The sequence below is a fragment of the Sipha flava genome, unplaced genomic scaffold, assembly GCF_003268045.1.
Source record: "Sipha flava isolate LNK unplaced genomic scaffold, YSA_version1 255_pilon_pilon, whole genome shotgun sequence".
Lineage (NCBI taxonomy): Eukaryota > Metazoa > Arthropoda > Insecta > Hemiptera > Aphididae > Sipha > Sipha flava.
Window position 1 is genome coordinate 397,662 of NW_020272908.1, and position 21,286 is coordinate 418,947.

At 26.5% G+C, this 21,286-nt stretch overlaps 1 protein-coding gene across 1 annotated transcript; it reads right to left on the bottom strand.

Annotated features, from left to right (window-relative positions):
* Positions 1-351: 351 nt before the first annotated feature.
* Positions 352-19,657, bottom strand: LOC112684678 (general transcription factor II-I repeat domain-containing protein 2A-like). Its single transcript, XM_025556314.1, has 5 exons — positions 19,465-19,657; positions 19,288-19,397; positions 19,079-19,200; positions 18,678-18,873; positions 352-465 (listed from the first exon to the last, which is right to left on the bottom strand). Exons 1-5 carry the CDS (start codon positions 19,655-19,657, stop codon positions 352-354), a joined length of 735 nt encoding a protein of 244 aa, XP_025412099.1.
* Positions 19,658-21,286: the final 1,629 nt, after the last annotated feature.

The following is a 21,286-nucleotide window of genomic DNA, read 5'->3' on the forward strand; positions in this document are numbered from 1 at the left end:
AGAAATTCACTATCGCAAATATTGATGGGTCTACAACCAAGTTTTTAGTTTCTTTAGCTATTGAAAAATTATCAAGAGATAAATACATTTTTGTTAAATGTGGTAACTGGTAATACATTGTTGAGAAGTTATTAAAAATGTAACTCATCGTATCGATACGTTTAAATAACCTTGATTGGTTGAGATTTGGAAAACTATATTTACTAACATTTTGCAAACGTGGTATATATTTTTTTATCATATTACTTGTATATTATTGTGATGATTGAGGGGCCCTCGAATTAATATGCTCAGGCCCTAAAAATCCATATGTCGGCTCTACGTATACGGATAACTTTGCATTTTTAAATTTTAGTATTGGAATACTGTTTGAATTCCAGACTGTCCAACGATCAATGCATTAAAACCATCAGAAGTCCATGACCAATTGGCAATTAGCGTCAATATGCAAACAGGAACTACCAACTGTGAGTCGAAAATATCCATAAAGAACTGCAGAAGAAACAATAACCAACGCAGCAGCAGAGTCGGGTCAAAAGACTTCAACGAGGATGTTGCGGAACCGATAGAATCGGAGAACAGTATACATTTTTCCGCTACTTCGTATATTCGTCAAATCGGACGTATCTACCGTCGGGCGTTTATCAGAGAAGTAATTTATTCGTTGTGCTTCAATATTACGCTCAACATTTAACATGTTGACGTTTCATTGTTACTGTGCCATAATGGCCATAAGGGACAGACCGAGCGGCGTACTATTCAAGCCTGGGAAATCGTCTACTACACTGCTTGTATCGTAATGTTATTTATGTTTACTTACAAATATACCTTATATTTTTCTATTACCGAATCGTTTTTATAGTGATTTTAATTTTTTTTTTTTTTTTTTTTATTTCATTACAATATAATTTATTTGAAAAATAAATTTAATTTATAGTAGATTTACATCCTGCATTCTTTTTGAAACACCCTATATATATATATATATGTAATTTTTTTTTATACTCAATAAAACTTTTTGAACTACTTTTTTTTTCTAAACTCGGAGGTCGATCGCAAGTCTATTAAAGTTGGCCATCTCTGATATAGTATATATTTTTACGAGAATACTCGTTATGCATTTTTTTAGTTTGAATAAATTATAAATTATTAAATATATCTAACCTAAATAAGTATAACCTTTTTTTTGGGTCGAAATCAAAAGTATGCGGTTTTTAGATACAATTTTAAAAATTGTGTAGTTTTCTTCTGTATTTTATTAAAAGTGTGTGGTTTTAGGAGTCAACGGTGGAAATAGACCTTAATAACGATAATAGTGGCGTACTAATGGAGATAATAGAAGGGTTGGGTATAGCCCCACTACTTTTTCAGAAATAATACATTTCTTGTGAGATATAATTTTTAAAAACAAAAAAAATAAAATTTATAATATATTTTCGAATGAATTGGATTGTAATTAGATATAAAAAATTTTCCATCATAATAAAATAAAAAGATAACATTTGAAAATACGCAGGCTCGGTGCTAAGTATTTTGCCGCCCCTTGCAATTAAAAAAATGTAGTCCCTCTCAATAAATTGTTGTCCAATAATTTGTTCATAGTTATTTATACAAAATTAACAAAATTAATTACAAACTGGGTTATATTGTAGATCAAACTATAAAATTTCGTCTTCCGAATATTTAAAAAAAAGCTTAGGAAAATTTAATTAATTATAAGTAGACTGATTTAAGGCACAATAATATATTTATTTAATAAAATTAGAAAAATACAAATTATAAATTTATTTATTTCAGTGTTACACTTTTTTGAAATAGGCTTAAGGTATTCTGACACCCGTTATCATACCTACATTAGGTTAGGTTTTTTGTGATTTTTTTGTCTCGCCCATTTATTTATTTTTATTATATTATTATTATTATTATTATTATTTATAGATCGAAACAATTACATTGATTATAATATTACTTATTACCTTAGTTTTCTCACTAATGACCACCTTAACTTTTGAATGATAAATGTCATTACATCGATCAGTAGGAACATAAATTTGACACTTAAAATCGACCAATACTCACATATGACTACTATGTTGTAGATGGTGGATTTCATCCCATGCACCAGGGATGTGAGCAATACAATGAATTGTTGATTAATTTTTATACAATATACACAGCTCCTGCGTGTATGCAATCACTAAACCACATTCACAAATAAAGATACAAGTTTGCAGCGTAGGACAAAAACCTCAATTAAATTGTTATTTAAGCAATTGATGCTGGGAAGTAAACTTCTTAAAAAATGGTAACGAATAAATGTACAGAAATTAAGTTCTGTACAATAATACTTATCAAACATCAAAATAAAGAAAAACGTGGTTTAAACAAAAAATAACTGTAGTAATAACAACATCCTTGAACGAATTCGAGGTGCACATAACGAAAAAAGACAAGATACGAAAGATTAATTGTGCATCATATGACGATAATGGATTCACGATGAAAGCTACGGCCACCGGATACCATAATGATTGCAAAGATACCTCAGTGCCATCATGAAAAGAAGACTTGTGATCTCAGTGCCACATGATTCTTTACTATAAGAACAATTGATAATTATAAAGAAAACACGAAAAAACAGACATTTCCGCTCAATTATTATAGCACAACTACGTTGCTGGCCGGTCACACACTGAGATACATTGCTGTCACAGACCAATGCCGCAGCAACTCAATTCACCGCTATGCATCGCATAAAAATGTTAAAAAAAAACGGCAAATATGAAACATATTGAAAACATATGTCGCTTTATATGTGATAAAGAAATTATAATTAGTTGAGTGTAAGAAAAACTGACAGAAATCTCTGAAAATCGAATACGCCATTCAGCTTGACAGATGTACGAAAAAACGATATCGTTGCTCCGTTTATTATGCCTTTTGCGGTTCTCCCTGGATCTCTTCGACCGAATGTTGCAAACTACTGTTGGTGTACTATCAGGAGCCTGATCTTATAAGTCTGCCTTCAGTACTAGTACACTGATCTTTCTTGAACTCGACCCTTTGCAAGCATCCTTTATGGTGTCTTTTACTCTGGTTTTTCACATGGTCGATTCATCACGTTTTGAACGGACTACTGGACAGCTGCTGACTTCCTTGTAGTGGAATTATAATGTATCTTAGTTTTTGATAAGTGATTTTTCACTAAGAGTTTTTGATAAACTTTAAAATTGTATGATGTAATTTTAAAATATAGTACGGGCCGCTAGTTGTCCACCCCTGGCATACAGGATAAATAAATTTGTCTTTCCCGACAATAATTATTATATCATATTTTTTTAAACGTCGGTAATCTGTGCTTGTTTTTTTCAGATTGATTTTGTGTTTTTAATTTCAATTATTATTTAAGAATATTTCTTTTGTGATAAATAAATCAAATTCTGTTTTTTTCCGTGATTAATTTATTAGAACATACGTAAAAATTGTCTTTTGAACTCATTATATTTCAGACGTTGACGTTTTACTCCGAACACAACTAAATTTCAACTGATTTAAATTCATATAGGTAACATCAAACGATTACGATAAATGACCGCGAGATAAAAAGCAGTGATAGATAGTCCCATCTTATCTTTTTACGGCATTCACTTCATGAAAATAGCACCATGAGTAATTTCATATCTTACATTTAGGGTACTGTTGAAAATATAATTATAATATCATACTAGGTTTTGTCAATTTTTTATACCATCAATCAGTGGCTAATGTTCAAAATACCAGATTAATATAGGGAATATCATGTAGTTTATTATTATTTAATTGTTAACTTACCTATATTAATTCATTTTATTGAAATAAAATATAATTATGAACTTATTAATAATATTTTACATTAGCCATAACCCGATGGTTAAAGTTAATTTAGCCAGGTAATGTGTACAAAACTATGATTTTAAACGTTGTCTACTTTACTACTAACCAGTGTGGCTAGAGTGCACAATATCTGGTTAATGTGCACCTTATCCATGTTTCGGACTTAAGCTGTAACATATATATTAAAAGTAAGTAGGAACTCATAAGTTATATTTATTTTATTTGGCAAAAATATTTGATATAAGTAAAAGAAAGATAAAAAAAAAATTATTTACTAAAATCTATTGAAATTATATTAGAAACAATATCAATAAAAACAAGTTCTTGTATGCAGTATTATTAATGTGTAAATAATAACTACTCATACTGATTCAAAAAAAAAAACATAGTTAGGCTCAAAAATACACTCAATGCAAATGGTATTACATCTATACGTCCATTAAAGCTTTTAATTATGAGAGGAAATATTAGATTATTCGTTACGAAGGAAAGTTATGAGGACTTGACAGATTAAAATGCATATATATATATATATATATATATATATAAAAGTATCTTTGTGATGAGAAATTTTTATTTCACTAATAACTATTTTTTTCCATTTCTACCATCAAAATGTTGAGAAATTTAATTTAAAATTATGATTTTAAATAAGTATTCATAATTGGACATTTTTTATATTCTTGTAAGCCAATATGACGAAGTGTCTGTTTGTTTCTTTAAGCATTGTTATAAAATAATTCAATTACAGGACAATAATAAGTAGTAAGATTTAACTTATATTTTATAACTATTAATTTATTTATTCAGTATATTCCTAATAATTAATTTTGAAATCACTCTCGTGAGTACAGAATATTATAAATTATTTTTCAAAGATTATATAATAATATATGTAGCCAGTTGAAAATAATCATAATTTCTGTGGGAATATATTTATAGGCTTCTTTTCAAGTGTATATAACTACTTACAACCCGTCAACTTAATATCATGGATTAAATTCTTTTGTAAAGTCATGTTGTGCTATTGGATTTATGTTCTGTCTTGTCTTTTTCGTACTCGTACTTTTTGTGTCTTCCCCAAACAGTTGAAAAAAAATCTATTTAATCCGAAACAAACGTCCGATTCATCTGAACTTAACTAGATATTGATATTCAGATATTTCGATGGTTAATGGCAATAAAACCATGATTTACACGGAGCCCCTTACTCAAAATGTTGACTGATGGAAAGCGAATGAACAGAAATAAATAATATTTTGGAAAAAAGGCAAATTATGTCCCTGGGCGACAAGTGTGTCGCTGACCACAGAAGTCAATTCTCCGGTACCATTTTATCGACGTAGTCGCGTTTTCAAGTGGTTCTGGGCTGTTTTTCCGGATCGTCGATGTAAAACGTGTATTACATATAGTGTAGCCTGTAAAATGTATCTCAAACATTTTGTTCACAGGAAAACGACTTAACACATATTTTAGAACGATGTTTTCATGGGCTACAGTCATACTAGATGATATTAACTATAATAATCACGAAGATTTTATACTGTCATGTGCTGTCGAACTCTTGATCATGTACCATATAAAGCACCTTCTCTAGTTTATTGGGAATTCTAAATGCTTTAAAATATTAAGTTACTATGCAACTTCAATCAATATAAAATTTAATGTTGGAATATTTAAGTTTAGCTCATAGACATGTTTTTTAAATTTTTTGGTTGAGATTTTGCATTAATTATATGAATTTATCTTCTTTTCTTTTTTTTTTTGTGACAATTCATAATTGTAATGTATGAGGAAAAAAAGTAATGTATATTTACAATTTAAACATATACATACACTGATGTCTTATTATTAAAGGTCATATAAAAATATTTTAGTATTAGGTACGTTACCGGAAGTGAAATATTTTAAAATAAAATGTTGAATAAGACGACTGGGAAACATAATTTGTCTAGAAAATGTTCATCTTTAAGTACACAAAGTATAAATAATAATAATCTGCGGTTTTTGTACTATCACACTATTCACACTAAAGATTATTTTAAACAGAAACAAAATTGAATTTATTGAGATAAATAATTTGTAATGGTAGCGTAGCAGTTTAATTTGTAATGAAATCTTTACATTTATAATAAATAGAAATCAACAACTATAAAATAAATTTCACACTTATCATGGAAAACAAGAACTATAAATATGTTTTGAAAATGTATTATTGAATTGGATATTATATGAAATCTACACACAGTTGTCAGGTTATTGGAATTTATGGAGTTTTAAAAATCGCGTCTAGTTTACAGAAGAACGCACACGAATGAATAGTCAAGCTGTGACAAACTTGACAGGTTGTCTGTCAAGTAATATTAGTCGACTCATTGAGCCGAATAATAACAGAAATATTTTGACAGTTAAGTGCAGAAAACAATTTTATATTTTATGCACTGAGAAGTATTTGTAATAAGTTTACACCTAAATCAAAATACTAAAGAATAGCAAAATTCAGTATAAAATAAATAATGCATTTGAAAGTTTGATTATAAATAGTATTTACTTGTATGTAATAATCAAGGCTCGGAATTTTATGCGCTAAAAAGTATTAAAATATACGCATAAATATGCGTTAAAAAACATCAAAATATGCAGTAAAAAATTAGAAAATAATTTCTTAAAAAATAATGGACTTTTTACTGACTAGTGTACACTGTACAATGAAGTCGCTTGTATGAATATGTATGTAGTATTATAACAAACAGAAATAATATTGTACATAACCTGATAACTTAAAGGTTAAATATAATTAATTATATCATAATTAATTATAATTGTTTACGAATTACCTATGGTTATACAATTTGTTTATGTCATGTTACAAATATTAAAAAAGCGGTAAATTTGTATAAAAATATATACGGGCCGGCGGTAGTCACTATTATCAGTTCTTAGTACTATAGAGATTATAATATTATAATCAAGTGCCTTGGGAATTGGAGTATTACAAATAATAGCCGTTGACGAATTAATTTATTTTGTCAAACGATATATAACTTAGGATTTTGGTTGTCATATATCTAAAATTTTATTATTAAACTATACATTTTTTTAAAATTTTTTGTTAAATCCATGAAATATGAATATAAATGTTCTTAAACCCAAAATATGCGAATTGGTACAAAAATTAACAAAATATGCAAAATTATGTAACAAAAATTTGTATACCTAAAATATACATGCTATGAATCGAATTTGTACCGAATCAAAATTTCAATATGCGCTTTCTAGACAAATATGCAAATGCCTAAAGTTTCGAGCCTTGGTTATAATTAAATCTGTAAGCTTTAAATATAGTTTTGTAAGATTTGTAACTACATTTTGCTGAGAAATCACAAGTTATAGGTTTCATTATTTTCCACTGGATATCGACGCACAAGATATAACTATTACTATTTATTATTATTATAATTAATGGTTAATTAACAATTAATTAATTTATTACTATTATTACTATAAATTTGTTAAAGTTCTTTCTTGCTATGACGATTGAATAACTAGTATAGTATCGTACCAAGTACTATTAGTGTAACTTCCATCACGTTAATTGAAGAGCTAGTTCGGTTTTATAAAATATTTTGAAAATAATTATTTGTATAATTAAGTTATTTTTGAAAACACGTTTCAAATAAGAGCAAAAATAATTTGATGTGATACAAAATGTAAGAGTTATTATTTTATTTTTATCTTATTAATTGACAACGTGCGTGAAAACGAGCAAGGTAATATTATATCCAATAAAATGTAAAGATATATGATTTTCGGTGTAGGTAATAATATAATTAAATATATTTATTATGTCGTATTTGCCGATTAAATTATATGTATAGACACAAACTTATAACTTAAATGAAGGTAACACTTGAAATATCACATACGTTTTCCACAGTGGTTTTCCACGACCACTATAGAAAACACTTTATTCACGCTTCTTCTCTCTTTTATGAATTCGCTCAACCTAATTGATTTTAACTATTGCTTATATGCTAGTTAACAGTATTGATTATCTTACAACTGTTTTATCACATTCTAAAATGTTATATTACCTATTTCCTATTGCGTCATTATTTATGTGTATCATGCTTCCTGTGACCTAGGTTTTATTGTTATTGGTAATGCTTAATGCTACAATTATTATATAATATAATTATTATTGACGTAAACGCTAACTTTTTCGATTAATCTACAAGTTATTTAAAAAAATTATTTGTACACAATTAATGTAGTTACAAATACAAGGTATTTTTACAAAAAATTATATCTTACTTTTTTGTAACTGAAGTAGGGAAAAGCGGGGTACTTTCGTATAAGAGGCAAAACCGAAGAGGTTTTCAAAACATTGAGATATGATAGAAAAAAAAAAGTTTAATGTTTATTTCTCCATAACTGTATGTTTATTTTTATTAATAAATATTAACCTAATTTTTGATAAATTCCCGCTCAAATACTAATTATCAAAAAATATGTATACTCCCTATTTTTTCTTTCATGTATTATCATTAAAATTTTTTATAAATCATTTTACCAGATGTAAAAAAAAAATGCGTTACATCACGATAAAGTGAGTATATATTATTATTTAGTAATATAATTTGAAGGAATATTGATTATACTTTTTAATTAATTGTTATTAAGTTGAAGCCACTTATTGTGGGGCAAAACCATTATTGCAAAATTGTATGACATACGGAATTTCCCCAGCGTTTTAATCGGAGTTATATTATTACGTGTTATAATTTAACACAATTTTTATTAAATTTTTATTCAAGATAGTTCGTAACTACGTGTGCAAAGAAAATTGTCAATCGTGGAATGAGAGTTCAATTATATTAACTCATGAACATTACACGATTTTATGGGGGACGTAGGGGGGCGGATTACCCCTTCTAATTTTTAGAAAATTTAGCGTCCCCCTATTATTATTATGTTATAATTATAATGCTTAATACGTTTTAGGGATGCCGTTTTTTTCTAAGCAAACTAACCCCCCTTATTTAATTTTGCCAAGTCGAGCAATGCTTATGAATATTTAAACATATTTTATAAAAATTTAATTTAAAAATGTTCATGTTAATATTTTTTAAAAATTCTTAAATAATATTGAGATTAACAATATTTGTAATATAGTTAAGCAATCCAATTTAAAATTCTTAAAATGTTGTAAGTTCTAAAATCCTTAGAAGTTAGTAATACGGTTCTGCCCTCTTCCTCAAAAAAAAAATCATATCAGATAAACTATTTACATTTTTTTATAGTAAAAATGTATGTTCTTCAACTTTTAAATTTCTTCCTTCTTTTTCAATTTCTTTTGTCAAATTCTGATATTTATTCTAAATAAGTAAGACGAGTTTTGAAATTATTTATATTTCAGTAAAAAAAGTATAGGCAAAGAAAAATTAATAGAAATTGTTTTAAAATGAAGTAGAGCTCATAATTCAGCTTCTATGTTAAGGTTTACTATAAACATTTTGTTACAAGAAAGTGCATATGTTGTCACTTAGAACATGCAATCACCCGCCATTGATTTATATGTTTACAAGACCTTTTCGTTCGCCTTGTATTGTTTGACTGAAACGTCGAAAGTTCTACTATTTTGTATAGTAATATACAAATTATATAGATATAATTTTATAAATTGTATTAGATATTGTAAATGTTCACCTCACATGTATTCACAAGGAGAAAGTTTTGAACCATCGTAGTTTCTTATCTACCAATATAATACTAAGAACATGTTGAGATAAAATGTGTGATTTATATTAACCGAAAATAATAAAAAATATTAATTTCCTAGTATAATATTAATTTTTTTATAAAATACATATATTCACAAAATATTTAGAAAAAAATGATTTCTTAAATTATTGTATATTTATCGGTATTTTAAATTAGTTAAATGTGATCGGTTAGGGGTGGCCCATTTTTTTAATGTTAGGTGCCAAAAATGACTTGATTCTTTTTTTTATATCCAGTATGTGATTAAATTATGAAAAATAATATACATATATATATTTCTTAGTTTAATGTATTTATTGTATTTATTTAGTAAAAAAAATGGTGATTTAATATAATAATATTATTTTAGTTATTTATTAATATAATGAATACTTCATGTGATTTCTGTTGTTGTATACTTAATGCCTACATATTTAAATTGGGTTTATATAATAATGTATTTTATCTATGCACATGTGATACAACTGTGATTCTCTCTTGGTAGATTTTTTTAAATCAGATTTAATAAAATTCAGGGCTTTTGCACTCAAATTAACCTGAACCCGTAACACCCTTAAAAACCTTTAAAAAATCAAACATCCAAAACCCATATAACCTGAATGATTTTTTTCTTAAAACACCCAAATTAACCAAAAACAGAATAAAATATTGGTTTTAACCCGAAACCCAAATATTTTTTTATTTTACAATCTTAATCTAACATATCATTTTGTATGTATTTTTGTGGTTATTTCAATTTTGTCATTAGTTGTTTAATAGTAAAATTATTATTGACAGGAATAATTTCACAAATAATATACAAAATTGTTAATTTATCTAAATTAATCTAAATAAAGACAATAGCAATATATCATATTGACAGGTGTGCATGAATGGTATGGTATGTTGAATGTTCAAGTGTAAACAACTGGGATACTATTTTTAAAATCATCCCAAGCGGATACATTGTATTATTATAATTTAATAGATAATAGGTCTTTTATGAATCATCGAGTCGTTATTTATTGCAATACTGTAAGTCTGAAATAAAACTTATGTCTTTTGTATGATTACCTAAATTGTTGTTTGCGTTATTCGTATTTGTTCAGTGTATGGCGTGTAGTACACATGTTTATGGCGTGAATTGTCAATTTTTGTTGGTGTAATGATTTCATCGTAACATTCATACTAAACCATAAGCGAAAATTTAGTGAAATTTGTGGGGGGTGGGGCTGAGCATTATTGGCTTATTACACCTATAGATACCACTGTGCACAATTATTTATTTCAACAAGGCAATTTACGAAGTTTGATAATTTGACATTTTCAAACAACAATTTAAACAAAAAAACAATTAGATGCCTTATCTTAAATATTTTTGGAGTAGGTATTCTAAACATAAATTATTAATTAATTAAATTAAACAACCCATACGGGTATTATTACATATTATTCACATTACATTAATTGCGATCGTTCCAAGTCATGACAAGAAGCTTGTAAAATCTTACGAATTTGATTTAATTTTTATCACAGAATATTTTTTTTTTAATTCGGTTATTAAAAATGAATTTTACAATTATAATAATTATTGTATTTTTAGTCATTTAACAATATTTAGGGCTAGGACGGCTAAGACCTGTACTTTATATTTCTTAATCCCCTTGAGTCCCTCTCCGATTTCCGCCTTAGCCACAAACACAAACGCAGAATACAAAATAGTATGTTTTTTGTCGTATACGATATGCCCTCATTAACTAGGAGTAGGACATAGTGTTAGTATTTTTAATTTTAATAGATATTATAATTTATAAACTTCATACACACATAAAACAACCCCCTCTTCTCCGAAAATAAATCGTAGTTACACCATTGCTTGAAATTAACATAATGATAGTTTGGTTTAAAAAACTATTGCATAGTTGTATAAGAAATTTATATTTTATTACATAGGCAGGTAACAAAAAATATAAATATTTCATTGGTGGAGTAGGGACTCAGCTTCCCCACCATCCTCCACCAAATGAAAATAATATTTTTTCTTGACTATTTAACACCCGTATTAACAAATATTAACTCGAATAATAACGCTTATCAACACCCAAACGTTTATTTAAATGCTGTATTGTGGTGTTTGAACACCCGAAATCCGAAACCCGAAAAAATTATTCGGGTGCAAAGCCTTGATAAAATTCGATTTCGAAAAAGAGTGAATAAGTTAAAGAAAAATTGAAAAAATACGCAATACCTACTTTTAAAGGTGTTTAATGTTGCTATATTATTTATTATTAACTCTTTATAGGGGATGGGATCTATATTTCCCACCTAAAAAAAAAAAAATTCTTGCACCTTATGCGCAAAGTTAATATTTTTCCCACTTATTTGAAAAAAACCGTTATTTTTTTTTTTTATATGATAGTATACGAGTAAATTACAAATATTTTATAACATTTTGAATAGGAGTAATAAATTGATAACTGTAGAAGTAGGAAATTATCATCCTATTGCCCACAGATGGTAATAATTTTTTCCCTCCAATATTTTTTCTATCAAAATAATTATTTGTTTTAATATTATTAAATAAGCTGATATACATACAATTTCTTTGACTTCTTTAATATAATCAATATAATTTGCCACGTATTTCTATATTATCATACAAGCCATGTGCCAAATATTTACGGTGTTATCAAATAACAATAAAAATGTGATTTTGTTTCTGACTTACAAGTTGATACATTCAACTTATCGCCATAAATTGTAGTTTTTGTTAATATTTTTAAAGTGGGTACTGAAATAACCGCCATTTTATACGATTTTCAGAAGTATATTAACATTTTTTCTATAAGTGCCCACTAAGAAAATATTTGCGATTTTTTCCTGCAATATTTACATTTTTTATGACAAATTTTAAATAAATATAAATATATATTTTAGATATCTTCCAAATTTTAACTGATGAAGATATTTTAAATTAATTAAATACAATAAGTGATTCTATGGCCTTCAATTCAGATGAGGGAGGTGATAGTGATGCAGAAGACGATGTTTTATACCTATCTTTAGTTGATTGTCAAACAAATTCTAGTCAAAAAAACTCATTCTGGAGTTTGAAAACAAGATCTTCATGTAAATTATGTAATTTATTATAATATTTTAATTTATTTAAAATTTATCTTCAATACATATAGGTGTAAATGCTATAGAAAATAATACTATCACTGATTTAAATGATAGCTATATTCAACAACAAAATAAAGAAATATTTATGTATATAACTGGTAATTATAAAATAGGCTATAGGTAGTAGACCTTCCCATATAATTTTTTTTTTATATTAGATATTATTAATGATAATAATTATTGTATTGAAGAAGAAAAAGAAAAATTAATTAAAGATTCATCATCTATAAATAAAAATTCTTACAATGAATTTGAAGAAAAGTGATCTTTGTCCAGCGGTAAATATTTTAAATATTAAATGTTATTTAATAAATATTAAAAAATTATTGAGTATTATTGATATGCCATCCTTGTGTATTAAGATATTCAATTATAGTATTAATTTGTTTATATTTTTATTAACTATAAATTTTTAATTAATATTTAGATTTTAATGTCTTTCCCCATTTTTTATTTCCCTCTTACAAACGAATATTCTATATATGTATAAAAAATGTACATATGTAGAATGTACTATACATTATATGTCTTATAAAATAATTTGTACAATAGAATAATAATAAATTAGATACATATATTCAATTGTATAACTGTGGTAAAATAAAAATTGCATAATAGCACTTCTGAAATATAAAATAGAAAAAATAAAAAGATTAAAATGCTATAATTATGTAGTATATATTATTGTTTATATAATTATTTGAAGTTAATTTTCTTAATTTAAAATAAAATAGAACATGTTTTTTAGCATTAACCAAATGAGTTTTCCGTTTGTAATGTTTGTTTTTACAAAAATATAAATTGAAAGTCTGAGGTAGGTATTATAAAACATTTTTTCATGACACAATAAAACATGGTCGTTTTAGCACTTACAAAAATTAAAATGTTTGTGAAATATTTTAATTGTAACGAACAAGTTTTATTTACTTTAATAATATAAAAATAAATCTGAAACTGTATTGTAAAACGTGTCATGAAAATTATATGAACCATGTGGTATTATATAAACAATTAATAAAAAAAATAAATTTTAGATCTGTGAATATTATGATAATTTTAGTAGTATCACTCATGTATGCATTTTTTCAATAAAAAGTGGTTTCAATAAAAAAGTTGGTCTAGAAATTCTATTAAAATAAAATGTTTAAAACGTTGAAATAAAGTATGTCTAAGGCCCGGCGCACACGTCAGTTTTTTGCCGCTGCGGCATCGCAAATACGGCGTAATTAATATGTAATCAAATTGTGCAGTGTACATACCTTGCGGCGCCGCTGCATAGCCGTTGCGTTCAGTGTCTGCCGCAGATAACAACGTAACCGTAACGGCATAGCGCACGCAAATTCGGTTCCGTAGTACTTAATCGTGTATCGACTCATGCACACGTGCGATTTTTCCTCGCAATATGTCCAAAATCGACAATGTTGACATTGAGCTGTTCATCGGCAAAGTTAAAAAATATAAAGAGATAAGTGGCGGTATAGAGAGTCTCATACACGTGTCTTGAGAGATTATCTTTAGTGTTGCTGCTAGTTCGTCAAAAGAACGAACACTCATTTGAAAATAAGTAAAAAACTTTTCTGGATTTTCTCTTATATCATTAAATATGGTATAAGATTCACCTCTTAATAATCTTGCATCTGTAAATGGGTACACCCAGTAACGTCTATTATACGTCCATACATATTTTTTTTGTACGCTAAGTAAGCAAAAATTGCCTTTTTTTTGTAATAAGCCTCCATAGTTGGTGACTGAATGGCAACTAAAGTGATGATATTCCACGACGAATGCCATCTTAGGTATTTGGGTGACGTACGGTTACCGTAACAAAAACGCAATGGTATGTATTCAACAATTGCGGTGCCGCAGCGGCACTGCAGCGGCAAAAAAACGGACGTGTGCACCGGGCCTAAAATTGCCTGGAATCATCTCCCTTGTTGAGCTTAGTACTACAGTCTACTCACGATATAACGAATTTCAAGTGACCAAACAAAAAGTTCGGTACACCTAATCTCGTTATAATAAAATCATAAACCAACAAAATTTGTTTAAACGAGATTTAAAAGAAAACTTAGATTTTATTAGATTTTTATAATAACATGTACACATATTAGATATTATTATGTATTTTAATAGATACATACATACATATGTTATTATTTATTATTTAATTAAAATTCATTTTTTGTTAATTATGTACATTGGGGTGACCCTTAGTTATAGGCGGAGAAAACATTTATTTTTCATTCCTTCCCCCTCATTTTATTAGTTCAATTTGGTCATGATTACTAACCTCCTTCATGTGCTATAAGGGGGTTGAAAAATTACAAAATAGCATTGGTTTATCATTTTTTTTTTTTTTAATATAATCAATAAACTATTCAACTTATCGTAAAAATGTACATTGCATAAATTATAGATATTTATATTTTTAATAAAAATATATTTATTACATTTTTCATACATCTATTATTCTATATGAGAAATTGTAAAATATCGAATATTTCATGTATTTAAAAAAATTAACTTTTTTACGGTTTTTTTTAAGTATATCGGAATAACAGTTGATAATACGATAAAATATTTAATGTAAGAATAATAAGAAATCAATTTTTTTTAAAAAAAGTTACTAAACAAAAAACTCCGTACGAACAAGCTTAATTTAAATTTAACAGAAGTGTATCATATAAATGATGAGATTAACATTATCTTATCTTATAATAACTGAAAAAACTTGTAAAATTCGTTAAATCAAGCTCCAAAATTGTAAAAATTCGTTACATTTTCATTTTTATTTTGTATTTTTGGGTACACTATAGTTTCGAATACACAATATACTTTATATTGGTATATTTACTAAAGTTATAAATTAATAAATGCAGCCAGAATTAGGTACTAAAAGTAATCCATGTATATGAAACTGTTTATAAATATAATATGTAATATAATATCTGGAAGTATAATAAAAATTAAAAAATATTTACCATTTTATTTTAACTTAATATTCATCGTATAGATTGTTTTCTTTAAAATTATTTGTAATCAAGTACTGATAGCTTATAAATTAAATCAAGCACCTCCCCTTGTCAAAAGGGCACATGATCCGATTTAGCTTTGGAGTAAAAAGACGTCGCAAACTCGATCGTTAAACGAATTACAGAGAAACTCAGGCGTCTCAACGCTTTACGCAGGATTTAAAGTGAACCTTCTGCCTTCAATTTTTATTAAGCTTCCAGCTGGCGAATTGCTATAATACTATTATAATACTTATCCATCTCTTTGTGACTAGACAATAAAGCTTTAGATGGTTTTATAGTTTAAATTATATAGTGATGTTTAAATTTACTGTTGAAACATCAGTTATAAAAAGTAGTAGTCAGTAGATGAAAGTAAGTATTCAAGTGTTAACATTCAAGCTATTTAAACTAACATTAAAAGCATACAGATAAATTTAAATTAATATATTATAAATACTTATTAAATTAATTAAATAATATTACAATATGTAATAAAATGTATATTTTAAGGATATAGGGTTTAATTGTTAGCTAAAATGACTTATATTCTTTACGAAGATAAGATTTAATTCAATACGAAGACAGGGGTGAATGCAGAAAAACATTTTGGAAGAGATGGTTGAAAAAATTTCATAACTTTGAAATAACAGTTTAATTTTTAGATCAAGTAATTTATATTTAAAAATGTCCTTAGTATTTTGGGGAGAGATGAACTATAATTAATTTTTAAATGTTATTTAAGTATGCAGCATATAAAAATTTAATTCATTTAAGTTTATTTTACAAGTACTTTTTATGTATAAAAATTTCTAAATTATTGACTAATTCAATGAAAACGTATTATTTTTAAAATTAAATACTTTTAGATAATATCTAAAGAGATCTATTAAAAATATAATTCATTGAAGTATCATTTGCAAGTACTTTGTTATTTATTTTTGTTATATAAATTATTATTCTCAGTACAAATTACAAATTATGGTACTTTATTAACTCATAATATATAAGCAATGATATTTTTCAAGCACACGTTGATATTATGATTTATTATTATTATTATTATTATTTTAATGATTTATTATAATTATTCAACTGGAATATTACTATCAATAAGTGATAATAAAATAAAATCGTAATGCCATATATTGTCTGTTAATATTTATTATAATCATCATTCATAATATATTACAGTAATTTTATGTATATTTTTATTAGATGTATAATAATCTCTTAATATGTATAATCATAAAAAAGCTAAATAATTACATGGTTCATTCAAATTATAATACATTCTATTTACTACTACCGCTATTATTTTTTCTTTTATACTTGGTTAAATGGTATTGAATATATTATTTATTTAATTAATTAATTTATTTTTACGTTTATGTGTACGGATATTTGATTTATGCTGGAATTACGTTAAGTATTCACAATTGAAATTTGTTAAGATGAATGAAGTTTTGTTTTCTGTCTAAGTATACAATAACCTTGGAATGGGAGAAAAGAAGTATATAAGTAGTAGGTTGGGATGAAGTGGTAAGGGAGGTATAGTCTTATTAGATCTGTTTCAGACCATTTATCAAGTTCTTTCGTCATTCCCCTCGGTCCAATTCTACAGCACGCATAGCACTATAGCCGAAACGTCGTCAGATCGCTAGATAAAATTGTTCGACAAACAATATGGTGTATATTTGTATTTAATATATATATATACATACAAACTTACATTTACGGTTTAAATGAGAATAACGGGGAAAAGATAATATCTTAAAAGAGGCTATAGCCATAATCATAATAAAATACAAGGAAGAAAGAATAATAGAATGTCAAGAAAATTTTTATTATTAAGAATCTAATAAAACAATACTACAGCGAGAAGTAAAGAGGGGAAATTTAAAGAAGAAAAAGCTGTATGATATTGGCATAGAGCCACCCTGAATAATAATTTTCTAAAACAAACCAAACAAAAATAAAAAGAACCCTTTCTTACCAAAGACTGCATATTGCATAACGAATAATGACGTTTTGTTGGGTCATGGACAAAATGAACTTTTATTGTCGATTAGAAATTGATAAACCTATTGGTTTATTGAAGATTAAGTTGTATATTACTGTACATTTATTGTAAGCGTTATATCCTTACAGAGAATGATGTCTTTAATTATTGATTTATTTTATATATAAAACTATGTCTTACGCTACGGGAAAATATATTTATATGTGTTTTGAAATTATTATTGATGCTAGTACATTATTTATTTTATACTTTTTGATTGTATAAAAATAAAATTAATTTATGTTATGTGTATTGAACGGTTAAAACTTTATTTATTGAATTTTATATTCTGTTTTCTATTCATATAATATGTGATTATATTATAATTACATTATGTATAAGACCAACCAAGGGCTTAGATCAGTGATCTCAAACTCAAATTACTTACGGGCTATATATTTTTTCAAAAAAAATTCGCGAGCCAAATTTTAAGTGACATTTTTATACTTATATACTAGAAAATAAAGACAAAATTAAGGCAAAAATATATACAAAATCCATTTATTTACTTATTATTACTACAAAATTATCATTGAAAAAATATAATGAACATTAACTTTAAAAAAAAATTTAAATTTAAATTTAAAAATAGCTTGAATATTTGATAATTTTTATTTTTGGGCTGCACTTTAAACTTGACATTTTTTCTTTTGTACCAATTCGTCTATATTCGCGCAAGAATTTCTTGATGCCAAATGTAAAACAGATTGTAGTTTGAAATTTGAAATTTGATTCCGACTTTTTGATTTATTTAATTTCATGAGAGAAAATAATTGTTCACATACATAAGAGCTACCAAACATGGATAAAATGTTAGAAAAGTGTTTCTTTAGTTTTGGATAACTGTTTCCAAGATATTTAAAAATTTCTGGAACTCCTACAGTTTCAAATTTTGATTTTAAAACAGAATTAAATTGCAAATCAATTAACTCGAGTTGTAAATCTTCCTTCACATGTTCTACATTTATAGAAAATGGCTCACTAAAAAGTAGAAAATCATCTTTATACTTTTGAAAATCTGTTCATAAATTCATTTTTTAGTAATAAAATGTATGAAATGTATTTTTTACCATCATTACCATCTATGGATAACTGTTTTAATGAAGAAAAGTGTACTAAGGTATTTAATGAAAGTTGTGTTTCTCATAACCGTAATTTTATCGTAAATGAATTAATTGAGTCGTACATATTTGTGATAACTTTGTTTTTTCCTTGCAATTGTAGGTTGAGCATATTCAAATGTGCAGTAATATCAACAAGGAAAGCTAAGTCTTTAATCCAATCATTTTTAGTTAATTCTGGAACAATCTTGTTTTTAAATTTCATAAAACAGTCTATTTATTTTAATAAATTGAAAAATCTTTGTAGAACTGCTCCACGACTTAACCATCTTACCTCACTGTAATATAGTAAACAACCATACTGAGCATCCATTTCATCGAGTAGTGTACTAAATTGTCTATGATTCAATGCACGGGATCTAATCCAATTCACTGATTTAATAACTATATCCATAACATGTTCCATTTTAATTTTTTTTGAACATAAAGATTCTTGGTGGATTATAACTACAATGAAGACTTTTCAATTCTACGCCATAAGTCATAGCTTTTGATTTTAATCGAGAAACCAATCCTGTTTTTACACTTAAAATTGCGGGAGCTCCATCAGTAATACTCGAAAAATTATTCCAATCTACTTCTAATTCATTAAGACACTTTTCAACACAGTCATATAAATCACTACCGGTTGTTGTGTCAGTCATAGGAATCAAGTCCAAGAGTTATTCAGTTACTTTAAAATTATCGAAAACTCCGCGAATAAAAATAGCTAACTGAGCGGTATTGGTAATATCGGTACTTTCGTCAACAGCAATAGAAAAATTTAAAAATTGTTTACTTTTTTCATACAATTGTTGTTTAACATTGTTGGCCATTTCTTCAATTCTCTGAGCAATAGTATTTCCACTTAAACTTATATTCATAAATGCTTGTTTCTTTTCGGGACATATTACTTCCACCGCACTAACTATACAATCTTTAATAAATTCACCGTCAGAAAAAGGTTTTGACGCGCGTGCGATTTTTTCTGATATAACGTAACTACATTTAACCGAATCAAAATTTTCTCTTCTTATACTATCAAATAATTTTGTTTGATGCGAGAGATTTTTTTTTAATTCTTCAAATTTTTTCTTCGCGTAATTTTTCTACAAATTTATCGTAAATCTTACCATGATTTGTGTCATAATGTCTTTTATTATTGTACTCCTTGATGACAGATACGCTTTGTTTACAGATCAAATATATTGGAAGAGAATTAGAATAAGTAAAAAAATATGCATAGCCCCATTTTTCTTGAAAAGCCCGTCTTTCTTGGTAAATTTTATGTTTCATCGGTTTGATATGAGACGTTACAACAAACAAATTACGCGTATAAACTTAAATTTAAAATTCAACTTGAATAGTAACTAGTTACTCGTATGAAAAAAACAACACTGATCACAGTCATGCTATTAGCCTGTTACCCACTATTACACCGAAGTATAATTTATATTTATCTTTGTAGATAAGATTTGATTTTATCGAGTATAATGGGATTTCCGAACAAGTAAATAAAATAAAACATGAACGTTAGATAATATTATTACTTAATATTTTATTAACAATTTCAATTTTAATAATTCTTTTTATATTTTTGTTCAAAATGTATTTTTATTGCGGGCCACATAGAAAGGGTTCACGGGCCACTTGTGGCCCGCGGGCCATATGTTTGAGACCACTGGCTTAGATAAATATTATTTATTAGGAGGGTTTGATATATTTAGGTAATAATTATTTTATTACAACCTATTCATTTACTAACTGAGATTTTGTCAATGAGGAGGCGTTTGAACCCCCAATCCCCCAAACTCTTACCTACGCTATTGAGTCTAACTATAATCCAAATTATTTTGTGTTAAATTTGACTTCAAAAAGTTACTTTTAAAATTATTAATTTTTAGAGTTTCTAAGTACAGATAAAATTATTAATAAACTAACTTAAATATTAGAAAAAAAAATGATAGTAATTTATTAAATAATTTTAAATTAAAAGTTCATGATTATATAATATTTCGAACGTAATCGGTTTACGTTATTGTAACATTAAATTCTTCAAATTAAACTTGGAAAACTCCAAAACTATCCTACAAACTTTCGTATTTTTTTGTACTAATTATTCATTTTATGTTATTTTATTTTTATAACTGCATGGGAAATTAAAAAATATACAATATACATATATGTATGTATATTTAATGTTTAATTTGTAGTTTATGCAGTATATTAAACTTTATATGAACTTTTAATTAGTTTTTCAAAATATTTTACAGAAATGTATCTAGAATATTAAA

Coding starts and splice junctions, on each gene's coding strand:
- LOC112684678 (XM_025556314.1), bottom strand. CDS start 19,657: ATGACTGACACAACAACCGGTAGTGATTTATATGACTGTGTTGAAAAG. Junction 18,874..19,078: donor AACAAAGTTATCACAAATAT/GTACGACTCAAT, acceptor TCTACTTTTTAG/TGAGCCATTTTCTATAAATG. Junction 466..18,677: donor CCATGTTTGGTAGCTCTTAT/GTATGTGAACAA, acceptor TTCGACTCACAG/TTGGTAGTTCCTGTTTGCAT.